At 41.6% G+C, this 12,924-nt stretch overlaps 1 protein-coding gene across 5 annotated transcripts in view; it reads right to left on the reverse strand.

Annotated features, from left to right (window-relative positions):
- Positions 1–12,924, reverse strand: part of NRP1 (neuropilin 1) — a 157,134-nt gene that overhangs the window by 11,475 nt on the left and 132,735 nt on the right. For 3 of the 5 annotated variants that reach the window (XM_507736.8, XM_001143690.7, XM_001143771.8), the window contains exons 12-13: positions 8,684–8,743; positions 3,313–3,450 (exon numbers count right to left, since the gene is read on the reverse strand). In XM_507736.8, the coding sequence (XP_507736.2) occupies positions 3,313–3,450; positions 8,684–8,743 (198 nt within the window). The other 2 variants (XM_054660976.2, XM_054660977.2) reach the window with 1 other exon arrangement.

The raw sequence follows: 12,924 nt of genomic DNA on the forward strand, positions 1-12,924 counted from the left end.
CAGAGGCTGCTCACTGCCTGCAGCCTACCCACACTTCTTCACAAAGAGGGAGCGCTGGCAGCCCCTCCAATGGACCTTTTATCCACCCCCATCCTGTTTTCCTCCTGGTCACTGCATCACCAACTTAAGGTATAGTATAAAGAACCAGCAGTGTCCTGCCAAACACACACACACACACACACTCACACACACTCACAATAAACACCCGATCCACAAACTTCTGCTCTACTCAGTGAAAATGGAAGGAATCCAATTTCATCAATTTCCTTGTCAATCTCATTAGGCAAGGAGGTAGTTCCCAAAGTCATGCACACTCTGCTTCTATCTAACTGCTTCCCATACAAAAACCTGGGCAAAGCACACCAAACATGAGCCAGTAAAATAAGCCTAGCTCAGCCGGTGTCCGAGACAGGGCTGCTTTCCTTGACCCCTCTTCCGTCATCTTTTACATGGTCCATTGTCACTGGCCTCTGCCATTGGAAGCCCTCACTGAACTGCACTGTGGTCGCTTCCCAACCATGATCAGACTGCGAGTTCCTCAAGCGTAGGGACCTCTTCCTTTACACGTGTATTTCCAGTGCCCAAGTCAGCATCTGCCCTGTAACAGAGCTTCTCAAATACCACTTGTTCAGTGAACCAGGGAGAGATGCCAGACTTCAGGAATCCTCTGAAAGGAGGTACCTAGTTCCATTCTTAGAGGTCAAATGCAGAAAACCAAGCAAATGGGATGCTTTTCGATAAGCAGCAGGATATTTTACCTAGCTAGTGTTCATTTTCTTTTTAAACAACCCAATGTCTGGCTTGCAAAGTTTCACCAAATAATATTATAAAAAAAGCACCATCTACTCTCTAATGTCAGTCTATGCGCGGGAGCTTCGTGAAGGGCTCTTTTCATCTGGATCTTTTTCCTGTTAACAAGTAGTTCCTGCCTTTCAGATGTCGGGCTCACCCATCTCTCTACACAAATGATTGTGTTTCTAGAACTGCAGGGGCTCTTTCTAGTCGGAGCTGACCTGGCACAACTGCCAAGTAAATCTGGGTGGCTGAGAGAACAAAAGAGTCAAACCCTTTTGAAGGAATCGCACTTCTCAGCTGTTAATCTACGACAAGCTCTCCTTCTCTGATACTCTAACACATAAAGCACTGATATTTTCCCTTTCAAGGGTTTTATCACAGTTCTGGGTCAGGAACTCTGTCTTCATTTTCTCAATTAGCACTTTACTTCTGCAAGCCTTTTAGCTTTTGTCTCTGGCTAACATAGCTTTTAACCTCCTTTGAATGTCAGATCCTACTGAGCCATTTTGCTTCACTTTGCATCAATTTTTCCACCATTACTGCCTTCATTTTGGCTAATTGCATTTAGTTAATTTGATGCCATTTATATGTACAGTGCCATTTACAGTCAAAGTATTTTAAGTTTTCTAAAACTGCCTGTCTTAAGATTCAATTGAAAGTGTCTCAGATTTGAAGGAGTCCAATTTTATCCAATTTCCTTGTCATTCTCATTAGGCAAGGAGGTGGCCGTGGTGGAAGGAGGCCTATTCAACCTATTTAATGGTTATATTCACTGGGAGAAAAGTGAACCACAAAATGGGAAAGGCATGAAGTACCCTTGGCCCAGCCATCAGTCCACTGACTCACTCACCCAAAGAGCCAAGATGGGGAGAACTTAATGAGATTTCCTAGCATCAGCAAATGTCCCACTGGGGTACCTTTTGGGAAGCCACTACTTGAGCAAGCAGTGCTCTGTAAGTATTTCTGAGTGGGTGCAGAAGTTCATGGATTGGCCGTTTGTTGTGAGTGTGTATGTGTGTGTGTGTGTGTGTGTGTGCGCGCGTGTGTGTTGGGCCAGACATGGCTGGTTATTTATTTCTTTATTTTTAATTTTTATTTTGTTCTCTTTAGAGACAGGTTCTAATTCTGTCACCCAGGCTGGAGTGCAATGGTGTGATTATAGGTCACTGCAGCCTTGAACTCCTAGGCTCAAAGGATGCTAAAACAGACTCTGAGTAGCTGGGACTACAAGCGTGCGCCCTTAATGCCTGGCTGATTTTAAAAAAATTTTTACTTTGTAGTGTCAGTATCTTGCTATGTTGCCCAGGCTGATCTCTAACTCTCTAACTCAACTGATTCTCCTGTTCTGGCCTCCCAAAGTGCTGGGATTACAGGCGTGAGCCACCACGTCCAGCCTGCTGGTCCTTTATACTGTACTTCAAGTTGGGCAGTGAAATGACTAGGTGGGTAGCAGGAAGGGGGCAGATAATAGAGTTCACTGGAGAAGCTGCCAGCTTTTTCTGTCCCCCAACCCATTCTTCCCCCACCAATTAATCTTAGGAAGAAAGTAAGGCAGGAGGTGGTAGGAGGGTTGTGATCTAGGGCATGGTGAGGTTTCTACCTGCTCAAAGGAAATACACTACACTTTCAATCTTTCCTCAGTGAATAAGAATCCCACACCATCTTGCCCCACCTCCCCTTCAAGGGTCGGGAGAGAGCAAGCATTGTGAATTGTTTCTTTAGTTGTAAAATAAACGAGGGGACATAATATATGCTTGGACTTGTTTGAAAATAATTCAGAGTCAGGGATGACAGACATAAATTAAGTTTCCTATGATCTGATAATTGTTGAAGCAGGGTCGTGCACATAGAGAATTCATTCTACTATTTCTTTTCCATTTGCGAATATGTTTGAAATTGCCCAAAATAAGAAGTTCAGAAAAAGTATAAGATGAGGCTAGTTGCGGTGCCTCACACCTATAATCCCAGCACTTTGGGAAGCTGAGGTGGGTGGATCACAAGGTCAGGAGTTCGAGACCAGCCTGGCCAACATGGTGAAATCCCGTCTCTACTAAAAATACAAAAAATTAGCTGGGTGTGGTGGTGTATGCCTGTAATCGCAGGTACTTGGGAGGCTGAGGCAGGAGAATCGTGTGAAGCCAGGAGGCGGAGGTTGCAGTGAGTGGAGCTAGTGCCATTGCATTCCAGCCCGGGCAACAGTGTGAGACTCCATTTCAAAAAAAAAAAAAAAAAAAAAAAGGATAAGATGAATGCTAATTCATACATCCTTGCCCAATTTGCTGTTTTCAAGGAGGCCAATCAGTGGCCAACTTCAAGGGGCATTACTATGATTTGCCCTATGCTTCTTGCTACTAGGGAAAGAGACATTGTTAATTCTAGAAAATAATAGCACGTGTGAATGCCTGTAGTAATTCCTACCCCACTAAATTCACAGACATTAGAAACCCTCCCAGTAACACAGCCTCGGAATCAAAGAGAATCTGCAAAGCCATGCAGCCGAAGTGAACTCTGTGATACCTGTGTGATCCTGAATGGGTCCCGTCTTGCTGGTCAACACACTCCACTTGAGCTGCACGTGATTGTCATGTTCCCAGTGGCAGAAGGTCTTGTGAGAGCCCCAGCCAAATTCACAGTTAAAACCATATGTTGGAAACTCTTCAGTGGGTGGGAAGTAAAAATAAGAGACAAGCAAAGAAAGGCAAATTTGATCATTTAGGGTCACAAAGGCCCTTCGTTCACTCATGGAAAGCACGATTTATACAACTTTATGTCTGTTTGAAAATTCCGGGAAAGCCAGGATTACCAAGAAACCAAAAGATGCATGGAGATGTCAAAATGTTTGCAAAACCACATTTAGTAATTTCTTTAAAAATCCAGCTTTAAAAGGATTATGGACTGCCTGTCAAATTGGGTTTACATAAAATTTCCAGGAAGGCTATTTTCTAAAGCACGTGTATTACATTTGCAGCACTCTCCCCATTTCCACAGTATTTAATATGAAAGTCATTCTGTTCTTGAGGATAAATCATATAAGTTGATACCCACCAATGAAAAGAATCTTAATTAGAGATTGACCCATGAAGCCTCAAAAGTGGAAAGTAACTTGGCGAAATGCCTCACCCAGGAGGTTTTCTCTATTTCCACCTCACCAGTTCATGCTTCAGGTCTTTAATGTCAGGGTTAGAATCTCTTAAGCATTTTAAGATTATTTTTTTTTCTTCCATGCTTTCTATAAGGTCGATTAATTTAAGTATAAATTTCTGCTTTTTTAATTTCTAAATTTACATATAAATTGTTCACCCGGCTTAAAACCTCAATGTAAGGTCATCTAAATCCAAAGCCCATTTCAATAGCCACCCGTTTTTACTTCTCTTTTCTTTTTTTTAATGTTCAAAAGGCTTCCTTAGGAATCTGAAAAGACAGCGTGAATGAATTCACGGGAATGACTTGCCTTGTGTGTGCCCTACAAGGTGCTGTTGGACTATGGTGTTTTTAAAACCCACAGCCTGACATTTTACGCAGCCTCTTTTTGAAAGGAGCTTAACTTTTAAGTATGGGAAAAATGAAATCATTGCTACTTATCCCAAGTATGACTGTTGTTTTGGTAAACATAAGCTAACAATAAAAATAATTCTAAAGATGAAATTCTCGGGCTTCTGCCCCCTCCTTTCGTCCTCCTATAAAGAACGAAGCCCGCAGATGCAGCTGTTTTCTCCAGTGACGAAGGGCCTTTAGGCTTGTCACTGACTTTAGGCAGTCCACGAGGTGGCAGCATTGAAACAAACGGGAAGGCGCCTGGGGCATCTGGACTGTTGAACTTAAAAATAAGCCTCAAAAGAATCCCTATGAACAATAAGGAAAGTCTGGTATTAGATGCTGTATTAGGGTCAGGCCAAGACCTTATCTCATTTTGAGCTTCTCTTTAACTTGCTTGTGTTTATTAACAAAGTATCTCGCCTTCTGCTCTGAGCCTTGTCTCCATGGCCCCTCCCCCAATGGCAGGAGGAATTTTAATGGGAAAATTTACTGAATAGATAAGAATGATTTACTTTGCATTTTTAGCTTATAAGGAACCCTTTTCTAGAGCTAATGTCAAATTTTGGAAGGAATCCACCATAAAAACTGTCCAAATGGAGCAGTTTGGATTCTCCCAATGATAATGTGACCTCCCAAAGGGTAGACAGAGCCAGTTTGGGAAAGTAAACTAGTAAGCTATGTGATGTGTAAAATGTGAGTACTTTCATTTAGTGCAAACAGGCTATATTTCACAGCTGTAGTGTCATCGGAGAGATATATTTCATGTCTAGTCTATCATAGCCATGAAATAGGACTTCTTAAGGCGTGGGAAACCCTCTCCAAAATTTACCACTCTTTTCTGCAGCAAGATTGAATTATGTAGATGAAGTACAGTCAACTGAACGGTGACTGAATGATTGAGCAACCTTGGATGCCAACGCCCATGACCCTGAAATGTACTGTTGCATAATCTCATGTTAGAAAATGTTAATATTGGAACATGTTAATGTGTGTGTGGTTTTGATTTTTCTCCTTAAATGTACTTTATAAAACATGCACATTCAGGATAAAGAAAGCCACCCCAGCACACACAGTTCTGCCTATATTTACTTTGTTAATACATTACATTTATTGTTTATAGAACAGAAAATGACATCATCCATTCTTTTGGCTCTTCATATTCTGATGATACCATAAAATGTAGGAACTTGGATATTTTTGAAATGACCAGGACATGGAACCGCTTTGCCTGAAAAAATGTTTCAGGCACTTCTCGCTTCAGAGAATGACAGTCTGCCTTTACCTTCCAATGTCCTTCCCCATCCTGTACATTTAACCAGGTGAACCGCTCTAAGTTTTTGTATTTTACTGCTCTTTTATCTTCTTGTCTTGATCATGTAACTTGTGGCAATTTGGTTATTTAAAGGATATGTTTTTAGATCAGTGCCTTTTGTTGGGGAGGGTTATGGAGTGAGAGGTTCAATGTGGAAACTTCCAGCCTGGCTAGAAAGACAAACACACAAACCACCCATAAACATTTATAGAAAGGGAAAAGAAAGAGAGAAGGACAGAGGAAAGGAGAAAGGGAGAGAGAAAAGAAGAGAAAAAAGCAAATTAATGAATGAAACAAACATATAGGACTACTGACGTTTACGTTTTCAAAATATTACCCAAGCCCTGGTGGGGCACACAACTCTCATTAAATTCAGTGGGGGTAATCCAGCTAAATCCCTTCTTGACTCTTAAAAATAGCGGGAAACAATATTCTGAACTTAAAACAAATTTACAGCCTCTGAGAGCAAGTACCAGCTGTGCTTGCCCAACCCATCTTGCCTGAAGTTGGATCATTAGCACCATATGTATGCATAAGGATTTAATTTTTATATCTGGTATTCCAAACTTCTATAGAGCAGTTTAACTCACTTGTTCATAGACTAGTCTTTCAGTCTAAACAAGCAGAGGTGCTCAGGCCCATACAATCATAGGTGATGAATATACTCCGAACTGCTGCAGGAATGCTGGAGGAGCCTCAGAGGGTTAGAGCTCTCGCCAGAGAGAGCTAGATTAAAAATGTAAGGATCCCATCACTTGCTGGCAGAGCATTAACCAGCTTTTATGCATCTGATTACATAAAAGTATATAAATATTATATGCCCATGGAGTTTATTATATTGATGAGAATCAGCAAGATGAAATAGTAAGACTCTGAGTTGAGTCTATAATAGCAAAATGGAATTATGATGAAGGTTTTGAGGTCTCATTGACTGCTGCTTGTGATGATGCTTGAAGAATCTGGAGCCTGCAGAACAGTGTGGATCAAAGTATCAGGTGACTCAGGCCACTGGGTCAACTCTTCAGAGTTAGACCTGACCCCTGGCTTGAAGCATGCTCAAGTCCCCATGCAATATTCTGGGCATTGACTTAGCCAGAAGGTGACTATCAACAGAAGTCCTTCCAGGAAGGTCAGACAGTCCATTACCCACAAACAGAGCACTTAGAGTCCAGATTCATGACTCAGACAATGGAGAAACAGGAAAGCAAGTCAATTTGAAAAGAACTCTGCACTGACTGTGAAATGCAAACTGGACCAGACCACCCCTGATCAGTAGACCCGCGTGGTTTGAACTGAACTTGTTCAGATGGTGATAGCAACGGGTCCTACTGTTTGCAATTTGCATACCTGCCCTCTGACCACAGTAGACTCTGTGACAGGACCGACTGGCCCCTCTGAGAAGCCATCCCTTGAGTGACCTTGAGATTGTGCACAGATCAAATGTGTTAACAAAACCGCTCCTGCTCTGACAATATTGACCTTCAACATTCAGGGAAGATTACCTAGATTTGGAATCTGATAGAACTTTCCATTTTCTACACAGCTGTTGTTCACTTTTATTTTTTTTAACGATCCCTACCCCCTTTCATAGTCAAGGAGAAGAGAGATGAGATGAAACAAATTAGCTGGCGACTTCATAGTGGCTTTAATTACCTCTCTGGTAAGAGAAGAAACTGCAACAACAGCTAAAATGTTTGTTATATGATCAGAACTTCATTTATTCACCTCACCCCTCTTCCCTATCCCAGAAAGGACATAGAGAACCAACTGGTGGTCACTACCCTTCATCCACAGAAAATCTTCCTGAGGGCTGAGAACTTTCAGGAAAGGTACAAAGAAAAGGAAAGGCACGGCTTTTTTCATGAGATACCTTCAGCTATGGGAGGTGCCTGCGCAGTCTTTGAAAGCCACATTTTACAACTTAAGATGTGTGTAGGACCACACCATTTTCTGAATTTAGGCAGTGACTCTTCTGTTTCATCTCTTGGTTTTGTAGAGGGTGTCTGGGCTGTGTGGTAGCAGGAATTTTGTCAACCTGAACATGCTACAGGGCAGCTGGGGGTTAAGTTTGACCAAAGAGAAGTTTGTTTTGCAGTTTAATCAGGTCAACAGTGACAGCGTCCTTTAAGGAAGCATACTAATTAGGGCGGCCCTTTCTACTTTCTGCCTAGCTGGGTAGTGTCATACCATAGAGGAAACATTGATATACACCACACGCCCCATTAATAAATGACTGCAGAAGCCAAGACTGAGTGAGCTTCAATAGAGGAAATGGGAGAAAGCTGGAAAACTGACCTGTTCACCTTACTCTAATGATTAACTTTAAAGTATTTAAAACCTCTGATTGCTTATACTGACTGTTTCCCTTCATGTACGTCTGCCGGGAAGAATTTCACAGGATACTAACAAAACACAAAGGCCAGCGAGAGGAAGGCCACCGTTTAACCGTGACTGGCCCCTGATCGACAGCAAACCGAGGGCTTTAAAAGTCGTTACGCTTTTCTATTAATAAAAGGATGAGGAGGTGCTGTTCCCAAGGGTGTGCTTCTCTCTGTGCACAATTATAAACTCTGGTTTCCTGAACCCCGTTTTGTGGCACGCCCACTGGAAACGCTGTTGTAAAACTGCCAACTCCATGGCAGGCAAAACTGACAAACTTTGCCTGTCTGGGTTTTGCAGGATTGCGATGAAAATAAATAGTCGGGCTGTGCTGCCTGTGAGATTTCCTTCTCCTGTAGTTTGCAAACACAATCCATGTCCTAGATGTGCTGCGTTTAAACAAAGTATGTTACTCCGTTCCTTCAGTGGAGAGCTGGGATTGTCACCATTTGGCAATTACTGATGGAGAAGGAAATCTCACTCCCTGCTGCATATACATGTGGATGAAAGGAAAGCAATATTTATGGCTCATGCTTGGAGACCAGATGCTGTGTGGCATCTCTCCTTCTAGGACTTTCAGAGAAACTGAAAGCGAGGAGCGCAGCCGCAGAGAGAAGAGAGGTACATGGAATCTGTCACATTTCGTATTTTATTTGATACCTGATTGTATGGTGCTGTCTATGACCGTGGGCTTTTCTGTGGCCAGCACAGTGGTGCCACCTGAAAAACAAAAACAGGAACATGCAAAAATAAGAAAACAGTAGCGAATATGCAGGAGAAAAATGTATGCTTACAAATGTCTATCAGAGGCAAATATTTTCCATAGAAAAATCCTTTTAATTTCAATGATAGCAATTGTTTCCCTTCAATTTTGCTCACCACAATATCAAATTCAAATAAACCATTATTTTTTTTACCTAACGCATTTCTTTTAAAAATTTATAAATAAAATAATTGTCTAAATTAACAAATGGAAGTTGTATATATTTACGGCATACAACGTGATGTTTTGGTACACTTAGTGGAATGGCTAAATCAAGCTAATTCACATATGCATTACTTCATAAACCTATTTTAGGCTTTTTTTTTTTTTTGGTGAGAACACTTAAAATCTAATCTCTTAGCAATTTTCTTTTTTTTAAATTTTTAAATTTTTTTTTTTTTTTGAGATGGAGTCTCACTCTGTTGCCCAGGCTGGAATGCAGTGGCACAATCTCGGCTCACTACAACCTCCGCCTCCCAGGTTCAAGCGATTCTCCTGCCTCAGCCTCCCGAGTAGCTGGGATTACAGGCGTGCACTACCATGCCCAGGTAATTTTTGTATTTTTAGTAGAGACAGGGTTTCACCATATTGGCCAGGCTGGTCTCAAACTCCTGACCCCAAGTGATCCATCCACCTCAGCCTCCCAAAGTGCTAGGATTACAGGTATGAGCCACTGTGCCCAGCCTGCAATTTTCAAGTAGACAACGTATCCTAACACCTTTCTTTACAAAGCATCCAGAAGGCACCCAGAAATTGGGACTTCACTCCACGGGCACTCACTGATTCCCAGACGACGCATGGCACACAATTGCAACAGTGAAAAGCAAAGGCCTCTGAAAAAGCAAAGCCACCTTCTCGGTGACTTGGGTATTAAACTTGACCTCAACCTCTAAGCTTCAAATCGTTTTCCAAGGTTTCAGGTGTGTGCCTTTAGGGAAGTTGCAAGGCTAGTCCCCACAATCTATTTTAAAAACTAGAAAACTGAGGGTTTAAAGTAAGATGCTATGGGTTCCTCCTCTGTTTGGCTACTGGAGCTGTTTACTTTTCTCAAGGACAAATATCCTGCCCTGTATGTGGTTTGGAGAAGCTACAGGAAGCAGCAGGAAAAGGGGAACAGGAGAAATATTTCATAGTCCCAAGGAATTGGAAGACTGAACAAATAACACCCTGAGTGCTGTGAGCTTCCAATTAGTGCAGACCTACTGCATCTCACTGGTCAGGGGACAGGCTGTAACCTTATCTATTAAGACTTAGCTTTACCCTCTCTTCCACCTCTTTACTCACCCATTTCCCACTGTTCATCATTATACTTCTGTTTTAAAGTAGTGTTCTTAAACTTGCCCAACCATAAGAATCACCAGAATGCTTGTTGAAATTGCAGTCTCCCATCCACCTGTCCTCTCCAGACCTAAATGAGAATTGGAATCTCTAGGCGTGAGGCTTTGAAATCTGTATTTTTTTGAGACAGAGTCTTGCTGTCACCCAGGCTGGAGTGCAGTGGCGCCATCATGGCTCACTGTGGCCTCAAACTTCTGGGCTCAAGGGATCCTTCCACTTCAGCCTCCTGAGTAGCCAGGACTACAGGTGTGCGCCACCATGCCTGGCTGTTTTATATTTATATATATATATATGTATATATATATATATATATATTTTTTTTTTTTTTTTTTTTGGCGGAGACAGGGATCTCACTGTCTGGCCCAGGCTGGTCTCAAACTTCTGACCTCAAGTGATCTTCTCGCTTTGGCCTCCCAAAGTGCTGGTGTTACAGGTGTGAGCCACCATGCCCAGCCAAAATCTGTATTTTTGAAAGCTTTTCAGATGAGTCTTTTAACCCACTGAGTTTGGGAAACAGTGGTTTGCTGTTATTACGTAGGTGGTTGAGAAAGCTGTTTTTCCTTATGTCTATCCACGATGCAGATTATGGTTGGAAGTAACCTGTTATCTCCAGATACAGTATTGAACCAATTCAGGGTAAGGGAATGGGGTGGGCCCATGCCTACCATGGAAAGTTCTGGAGGTGGTTACAGGGTGCCATAATTGTGCACTTCCCAATAATATCATTCAATAAAGATTTGTGACGATCTTTATTTGGGACAGGCCTATCTGGCAGCTCCCACAGATCAGAAATCATGTTACATATCCATAGCATGAATCAGAGGGCCATAAAATCGTGCTGTTGGAATGGTCTTAAGATTTCTAGGCTAATCAACTGCAGCACCAAGTCATGGTACCTCAGTTCTCCCAGCAAATATGCTGGATGAGTGGTCACATGTGTGCATGGCCTCAGTAAGGCAGGCACTAGGAAGAAGGAATTATATGTATTATGGGTTAAGAAGGTGAATCTATAATGGCAGAATTGGAGGGAGGCCAGAATACATTAGCGTTCTGTTCCCAGTGGTCTTATAGGAGAAAGATTCAAGGTGAAAATTCGCTTTTTAAAACCGATATGCATTATCAGTTTTGCTATAGTTTGGGAGGCAAATTCCACGGTTGGGTACACACAGCTCCAACGTAAAATTTGGCTGCCTGGTGCCTTTGAGGCCAAGTGTATTATCTAATGACTTCAAAGGCATTTGCAAATGAGTAATTTCAGGGAAGCATTTTCACCTTGGCTAGCAGGTCTGAGAGAGCACATTCTACTCATTTCCATGCATTTGGTACAGTACACCTGGAATTTGGTGTGGTTTGTAAGTAACGAGCATTTCATTACAATATTTCTCCCCTCTAGATACAAGTAGGTCACCCCAGGAGAAGAAATTAAATCCACACCACCTGTGCTAAGGAACAGACAACCCCTAAAGACAGCATTGATCCCAATTTCCATGTTCTACCTATCAGGGTTAAAGCAATAACGCTCTTGGTTTGATTTCATCACACTAAACGTCCACGTTTGTAGTCCTGACAGCAAAGCCTGTGCCAGAATTAGCAAAAAGGATCCAAAATTGCTTGTGAGCATAGGAGATGTGTAGTTTCCATATAAAAAGGTGTCTGGGTTAGGTGAGGTTTTTGCCCCTTGCAAACAATGGCATGTGAGCACATCCATTTTCAGAAAAGAATAGCAAATGGTTTTGTAAAGTAAAATATGTTTTAAAAAGAAAAAGACTGCCTTCTTGCAATAATGAATATGAAGCAGGAGAATGTCTTCCAAAATGGCTTCTTGTTGATGGAGGTGTGGGGCAGGCCTTATCAACATCCTCAGCGGTTCTTAATATATGAGAGTATTTATAGAATTATTGAGACAAACGTGCTGATCTGGGAATAACTCTTTTTTTCACCATGCTAATATGTAAAAAGAAAAAATCAGAATGAACTTTCTTCTATCTACCAAAGAAATAATTTAAACACTGTAGGTAAAGCAAAACCTTATAGTTTTGAAAGGTTGTCAGTGTTTCCACTATAAATGACCCATTTTCTGTGGTTTGTAACTCGCTGCCATACACAATTTGCTCCAGGCTAACATACTCGCCCTATTTCATTCAAAGGCTTCAGTTTCAATTGATTCAGTCATGAACTAATGCAAAAATGAGAAGGCTGGTTGTTCTGATATGAGGAGTAAATCTGAGGCTTTGTTTCTAATCAATATTAACTGACCACTTTAGGGTTTATGAAGAAAAGAACCCCTTCCACAAGAGGGCAATTGAAAGGGCACACTGGGATCCTGCAATCATTCCTTTTTTATGAGAAATTTCACTATGGATGTGTGACGTGGTCTGTAAAAAGCCTGAGGTTTGTGGCAGAGTGTTTACAGGCAACCCCGGGAAGCTTCCAGAGGACTTGGTTCATGGAATAGTACTCTGTTTTTTATATCAGTGGTTGAGTTTTCAACTTGAACTTGACATGTTACACAGAAAATGTCTCTGCATTAATTAATCTAAGTTTTGTGGCTTGTGGCTGCTTGTATACAAGATTTGCATTCAAAACCTCATAGCAATGTGACATTTATTGGCCATATGAATGTAAATGATTATCCTGGAAATTTGGAGAGAGACAGCTTTAGGAGGTGGAATTTAAATGTAAACCCAGTTCACAGTACTAAATTTCTGGGATAGATTTTCAATTTTTTTTCTTTCTTTTACTCTTTATTCCATCTTAGAGTGCGGAGCCCTCTCACTCCTTCAGAGGAGAGCTTTTGAAA

Source organism: Pan troglodytes, chromosome 8 (genome assembly GCF_028858775.2).
Source record: "Pan troglodytes isolate AG18354 chromosome 8, NHGRI_mPanTro3-v2.0_pri, whole genome shotgun sequence".
Taxonomy (NCBI): Eukaryota; Metazoa; Chordata; class Mammalia; order Primates; family Hominidae; genus Pan; species Pan troglodytes.